Here is a 7,410-nt window from a genome sequence, read left to right on the forward strand (position 1 = left end):
TCATGAATGAACTCCCATTCACAATTGCTTCAAAGAGAATAAAATAGCTAGGAATTCAATTTACAAGGGATGTGAAGGACCTCTTCAAGGAGAAGTACAAACCTCTGCTCAATGAAATAAAAGAGGACACAAACAAATGGAAGAACATTCCATGCCCATGGATAGGAAGAATCAGTATCGTGAAAATGGCCATACTGCCCAAGGTAATTTATAGATTCAATACCATCCCCATTAAGCTACCAATGACTTTCTTCACAGAATTGGAAAAAACTACTTTAAAGTTCATATGAAACCAAAGAAGAGCCCACATTGCCAAGACAATCCTAAGCCAGAAGAACAAGGCTGGAGGCGTCACACTACCTGACTTCAAACTATACTGCAAGGCTACAGTAACCAAAACAGCATGGTACTGGTACCAAAACAAAGATATAGACCAATGGAACAGAACAGAGCCCTCAGAAATAATACCACACATCTACAACCATCTGATCTTTGACAAACTGGACAAAAACAAGAAATGGGGAAAGAATTCCCTATTTAATAAATGGTGCTGGGAAAACTGGCTAGCCATAAGTAGAAAGCTGAAACTGGATCCCTTCCTTACTCCTTATACAAAAATTAATTCAAGATGGATGAGAGACTTAAATGTTAGACCTAAAACCATAAAAACCCTAGAAGAAAACCTAGGCAATACCATTCAGGACGTAGGCATGGGCAAGGACTTCATATCTAAAACACGAAAAGCAATGGCAACAAAAGCCAAAATTGACAAATGGGATCTAATTAAACTAAAGAACTTCTGCGCAGCAAAAGAAACTACCATCAGAGTGAACAGCAACCTACAGAATGGGAGACAATTTTTGCAATCTACTCATCTGACAAAGCGCTAATATCCAGAACCTACAAAGAACTTAAACAAATTTACAAGAAAAAAACAAACAACCCCATCAAAAAGTGGGCAAAGGATATGAACAGATACTTCTCAAAAGAAGACATTTATGCAGGCAACAGACACATGAAAAAATGCCCATCATCACTGGCCATCAGAGAAATGCAAATCAAAACCACAATGAGATACCATTTCACACCAGTTAGAATGGCAATCATTAGAAAGTCAGGAAACAACAGGTGCTGGAGAGGATGTGGAGAAATAGGAACACTTTTACACTGTTGGTGGGACTGTAAACTAGTTCAAACACTGTGGAAAACAGTGTGGCGATTCCTCAAGGATCTAGAACTAGAAATACCATGACCCAGCCATCCCATTACTGGGTATATACCCAAAGGATTATAAATCATGCTGCTATAAAGACACATGAATGCCTATTTTTATTGCAGCACTATTTATAATAGCAAAGACTTGGAATCAACCCAAATGTCCATCAATGACAGACTGGATTAAGAAAATATGGCACATACACACCATGGAATACTATGCTGCCATAAAAAAGGATGAGTTCATGTCCTTTGTAGGGACATGGATGCAACTGGAAACCATCATTCTGAGCAAACTATCACAAGAACAGAAAACCAAACACCGCATGTTCTCACTCATAGGTGGAAACTGAACAATGAGATTACTTGGACACAGGAAAGGGACCATCACACACCAGAGCCTATTGTGGGGTGGGGGAAGGGGGTGATAGCATTAGGAGATATCCCTAATGTAAATGATGAGTTAATGGGCGCAGCACACCAACATGGCACATGTATTCATATGTGACAAACCTCCACGTTGTGCACATTTACCCTAGAACATAATATAATAAAAAAAGGGGAAAAAATAAAAGAACAGAAAGTTATTAAGAAGAATTAGAAAAAATCCACTGTCCTTGACTCATTTCCTGTTCCCGCCAAACGTTCTGGTGTAGAGAAAAGGGGGAGCATTGGTAACAAGGACCACAGTTTTCCGTTGAGGTGGGCGGGACAGATGCTCTCTTTACTTAAATTTTTGGCATCTTGCTCATCATAAATTTTCTTGCAATAATTTTGTTTTTTAAGATGTTGCATTAAGGCCGGGCGCGGTGGCTCACGCCTGTAATCCCAGCACTTTGGGAGGCCAAGGCGGGCGGATCACAAGGTCAGGAGATCGAGACCATCCTGGCCCAGCTACTCGGGAGGCTGAGGCAGGAGAATGGCGTGAACCCGGGAGGCGGAGCTTGCAGTGAGCCGAGATCGCGCCACTGCACTCCAGCCTGGGCGACTAAGCGAGACTCTGTCTCAAAAAAAAAAAAAAAGATGTTGCATTAAGATGTTCTTTTTCTTGACTGCTGAGGAAATTTGCACCCCTTTAAATTCTGCGCCCGTCCTGATTGGGAGAGATGGGGAAAATCCTGGGAGCCCAGGACAAGAAGAGGCAAGTCCCACGGAGTGGGAATGGCCAAGAGCTCCCTGAGAAGACAGTTTCCTTCTTGGTGAGGCAGAGGAAGGCCCAAGAATACACAAAGACAGGAGAGTGGAAAGGCCGGCCAGGCTGGAGATATTGAAAGAGACTCCAGATGAGGATAGGGGCTGGCCCGAAAGCCCTGCCGGACTCCGGCCTGCAGGAGGGGGCGTGGGACGGGGGCGGAGCTGTTGGCGATGACAACAGCCCCACGTGACCGGCCAACACTGAGTCTCATCTGGCTCTGTCGTCAGAGCCATCGTCGCTCGTTCCCTTCTCGGTGGCGGTACCTGCTCCCGGTGGCCCTGAGGACGTGCGGGCCAGGGGCGGCCCGGAAAGTAGGAAGCGGAGGGGGAGCAGGTAAGGCATCCGGAGTGGGGTCCCTGGAGTTGGTGTTGGGGAGCGGCTCCGGCCTGCAGAGGCCCCACCCCGGGGGAGCCACGCGAAGACGCAGTCGGTCCGCGATGCAGCCCCCGGGCCCCGCCGCGGGCCCGCGAGCCTTCGTTGAGCGGAGAGGTGCCCGTCCCCGAGGGAGCCGGCGGTCCTGAGGCTACGACCGTTCGGAAACACCTGCCTCCGCCACCAGCGCAAGCTTTTCCGACACCCCTGCCCCGCCCTTCTTGGTGCAGAAAATGGTGGTCAGCTTGCGGGCGGGGTGACTGAGGCGGGGGGCGAGGGCTGCACCGAGGGCCCGGGCCCGGGCCAGGTGCGGGACGGGGAAGGGGCCGGATGGTGGTGGGTCCTAGCTAGCGTTCCGCTGCAGCAGCCCCCACTTCCCCAACCCCGGCCGTCTGCAGGTCTGCGAGGCTAAGTGTCGCGGCGGCGCACCTCGCGTCGAGAATCGGGAGGAGGAGGAGACTGCAAGGATAGGCCCAGGTCGGTGCGAGCGACAGTGGTGAGGCGGGGGCCGGAACGTGAGGAAAGCCCAGTCTGAGACCCCAATCCATGCCTTCACCCTCGACTCCTTCTACTGCATGCAACCCTCCCCTTCCCACACCCCATCCTCGTCCTCCATTTTACTGCCTGCAGAAGCATGGAGATGGATTTACAGGGAAAATGGTGGGCTTTGCGGGAGGGAGGGGCTCGGATTGGGGGCACCCCACAGGGCCCACGGGCTTCTCAGGTGGAAAAAAATGAAATGTTAAAGAGTATAAAGTCAAGTCCATGGCTCTGAATTTTAAAAGGTGCCTAGTAGGGCCTCTGTCCTCAGTGCTTATCAGTCCACAAATTCAGCTCATTTTCTCTCTCTTGTCTCCTAGGAGTAATGGAGTCCAAAGAGGAACTAGCGGCAAACAATCTCAACGGGAAAAATGCCCAACAAGAAAACGATGGAGGGGAGCAGGCCCCCATGCCGAATGAAGAAGAATCCCGCCATTTGGGAGGGGGTGAAGGCCAGAAGCCTGGAGGAAATATCAGGCGGGGGCGAGTTAGGCGACTTGTCCCTAATTTTCGATGGGCCATACCTAATAGGCATATTGAGCACAATGAAGCGAGAGATGATGTAGAAAGGTTTGTAGGGCAGATGATGGAAATCAAGAGAAAGACTAGGGAACAGCAGATGAGGCACTATATGCGCTTCCAAACTCCTGAACCTGACAACCATTATGACTTTTGCCTCATACCTTGAATCCTAAAAGTTTTTGCTGAGGTTAATGTGAACACTGCTTTACAAGCTTGTATTTTTGTGATTTACTTTTTCTGTAAGCCTTTTGGTGTTTCCACTTAACCAGTTTCTAATGGAAATTAGAATTCTAATTGTATATTATTTTGTCTCAGCCAAAAAGTTACTGTCAGCATGGCAATTCACCCATTTTAGGAAAGATACTCTTTTCATAATATGAAATGCATAAAGCAGTTCAAAAAGCAGTCTGTATTCCATCATCTTCCTCTTTCATTCCAATCCTTATTTTTTGTAAATACTACTTTTCCTCCTCCGGCTACCTGGACTCAAAATCTCAGTTGTCTTTGACAGTTTTTTCTTGTCCCTGACCAAAAAAGAATGATCATACCCATAATTCAATGTTTGATATTTTAAGAATGTATGTTCCAGTGTTTTTCAGAGTGAGTCTACCATCTGTATAAAAACACCTTGGGGGCAGGGGCATTTAAGAATGTGGGACCTATCGTCCAGACTTACAGAGTGGGGCTCCAGAATCTCCATTTTTAGCAAACTCTAAGTAATTCTGATGTGTACCAAAATCAGTGCCACTGGTGTGTGTGTATGTAACTATGTATGTGTGTGTGTATATATAATGTGTCATAACCGTAAACAATAAAGAATATCAAGATGAATCTCTCTGACTTTGGTGGGCAAGTAATTAAAACTGTATGAGACCTTAAAATAGACTGATGATTATAGGAGCGGTAGGGACAGTGGCAAAATTATTCACTGTGCAGAACAAAGCATGCCTGAAGGTCACAGCCTGAGGAACTCAGAATTCATCACCCCTGTCAGCAGTTTCACAGCCAGGATCTCATTTTATCCTTAGAATAACCTATAAAATCAGTATTGTTATCCCACTTTTACAGATGAGGTCACTGGGTCTTAGAGATGTTAAGTACCAAGGCTAACCTCTGCTTGGGGTGGGGGAATCCAGCCTGGGCCATTTTCTATTGGACCTTACCATCTGGAGATGCAGAATATTTGACTTTTGTAATTTGATGACAGGCTGAGGATGGTAAAAGAGACTCAACAAGAAGGGGGCTGTTTTTCTATACATTGTTTTTCTACATCTCAAATACAGACACTTTAATTTTTAGAATATTGAGGGATAAAAAAAATAAGACCCTCCAGTGTTGTTCAAAGTTAGGATTGCCACTCTATGGCTCTTGAAATCAGTTTTGTGGGTTACAACAAGCAATTTTTTAAAAAGAGAACAAAACTCATCCTGTCACTCATGAGTAGTGTTAAGAATTGTTTTTGAGAAAATAATGTGTTCTATGTAGTAAATATTGCCACCTTTAAGATGTATTTCTAACTAGGTCACAGTGAAAAAAAAAAAAGAATGAAAATCACTTATTTGGTGCAAACTTGGTTTCACAAGTGAGGAATTGTAAAGAAAGCGATTATTCCTAAGGCCACACAGCCAATTAGTGAAAGACCTGTAACCACCCACCAAGCCACAGTGCTTCAGGGTGCTTGTCTTCTCACCACATTGCCTCCACAAAAAATTGTTTGGAAATTTTTGCAGTATGTGCTGATTCCCAGTCAGTGTAAATGGAAAAGCATATACAACTTATGCAAAAACCACTTTATTTGAAGTTCACACTATTTAGTCATCAGAATTCCTGCATGTTCAACTGAGAACCACATTCAAGGGAAACTGTGCCTCAGATAATTTTGGAGCTGGAGTGATCTTTCATCTGTCTAGAGGAAGAGGATGATATAGAGTCTGATTTGAAAATGCACAGTGGTGAACTCAGGCACTTCAAAAAGGTGCCTGACTGAGTAGCTGACTGAGTAGAGTCCATGAATGATCTTTTGGTTCCTCTGAAAATGAGTACTGTGCCTTCTGGCAACCACCAATTGTGGATTTCCCAAAGTAGCCTCAATCTCCCTCCCTCACAATAAAAGCTAGCTCTGGGGGCGTGAGATCAGAATATGATTAGTTGAAAGAAAGCTGAAGCCTCCTCACTGGGGTTTTTGAGGGAGGATGAGGAATAAGGACAGACTTTCTGGAAGAAATAAGTGTTAATGCTTGGGTTCAGAATATGGTTTTTTGAAGTACCAAAATGAACCCTGTCTCCTTGGTGTTTCTGGGAGAGTGGGATGATAAGGACAGAATTTTCTGGAAATGGTAAAGGTCAGAGAACAGGGTCACAATGTAATTGGTTGAAGGAGAACTAAAGACTGCTATCCTGGGAGTTTCTGTGATGGTAGGCGACGAGCACAAAACTTTAGAGGACATAAACTTCAGTGACCAGAACATGATCAGAACATGATTGTTTGAAGAACTGAAGAAAACTCCCTTACCTCTGTGTTGCTGCAAGGGTGGAGGAGTAAAGAGAGAACTTTCTAGAAAAAGAGGGGGCTGGATCAGAAGGTGATTGAAGAACAGAGCTATCACAGTGAACACATTTATACATCCCATGGGAGGGTCCACTTTCCTTGATCTTGGTGGGCAATACATTTTGTCTTTTTAAGGTGACAACAGAGTGATGTCAGTGAATGCCTCTAAAGAGACTAGCAAGAAAATATAATGACTCTTTTAGAAAAACAACCAAAGCAAATAAACCAAGAGTGAAGAAAAAGGGCTAACGCATTCATCCCTATCAGTGGTTTATACATTCATGTTTGTAAAATTTTAGTTTCTTGAGGAAAATGTGTATGTTTTTATGGATTTTGGAGCAAAGCTTGGGATGGATGCCTGGCAATTAATGTCTGGCAAATCTTCCATATGCTGCTGTCTTCATATTACAGAAATTGGAGATATCACTGAAGAAGTCTTTAAAAAGGCCAGTGTTATGAACCAAGTATTTGTGTCCCTCTTAAAATTAAAATGTTGAAAACCTAATTCCCAAGGTGATGATATTAAAAGGTGGGGCTTTTGGGGGGTGATTAGGTCATGAGGGCAGAGTCCTCATGAATAAGATCAGTGCCCTTATAAAGGAGACCCCCCAGGCTGGGCGTGGTGGCTCACATCCGTTATCCCAGCACTTTGGGAGGCTAAGGCGGGCAGATCACGAGGTCAGGAGATCGAGACCATCCTGGCCAACATGGTGAAACCCCATTTCTACTAAAATATAAAAAATTAGCCAGGGACGGTGGTATGCACCTATAGTCCCAGCTACTGGGGAGGTTGAGGCAGGGGAATTGCTTGAACCTGAGAGGCAGAGGTTGCAGTGAGCCAAGATCATGCCACTGCACTCCACCCTCATGACAGAGCGAGACTCCATCCCCCCCAAAAAAAAGAGAGACCCCCAAAAAGCTCCTTCACCTTTTCTGTGAACCAGGAAGCAGGCCTTCATCAGACACGGAATCTACCAACACCCAATCTTGAACTTCACAGCATTCAGAATTGTGAGAA

General features: G+C 45.1%; 1 protein-coding gene across 3 annotated transcripts; it reads left to right on the forward strand.

Annotated features, from left to right (window-relative positions):
• Positions 1-2,612: 2,612 nt before the first annotated feature.
• On the forward strand, positions 2,613-4,675 carry BEX4 (brain expressed X-linked 4). 3 transcript variants are annotated; one of them, XM_065538561.1, is made up of 3 exons: positions 2,613-2,743; positions 3,147-3,259; positions 3,643-4,675. In XM_065538561.1, exon 3 carries the CDS (start codon positions 3,648-3,650, stop codon positions 4,008-4,010), a length of 363 nt encoding a protein of 120 aa, XP_065394633.1. In that variant the 5' UTR covers positions 2,613-2,743; positions 3,147-3,259; positions 3,643-3,647; the 3' UTR covers positions 4,011-4,675. The 3 variants fall into 3 exon arrangements, with proteins under 3 accessions (XP_065394633.1, XP_005594272.1, XP_045240139.1); XM_005594215.4 differs by having other exon boundaries at positions 3,181-3,259; XM_045384204.2 differs by lacking the exon at positions 3,147-3,259.
• Positions 4,676-7,410: the final 2,735 nt, after the last annotated feature.

This window comes from Macaca fascicularis, chromosome X (assembly GCF_037993035.2).
Source record: "Macaca fascicularis isolate 582-1 chromosome X, T2T-MFA8v1.1".
Classification (NCBI taxonomy): domain Eukaryota; kingdom Metazoa; phylum Chordata; class Mammalia; order Primates; family Cercopithecidae; genus Macaca; species Macaca fascicularis.

Coding starts and splice junctions, on each gene's coding strand:
- BEX4 (XM_065538561.1), top strand. CDS start 3,648: ATGGAGTCCAAAGAGGAACTAGCGGCAAACAATCTCAACGGGAAAAAT.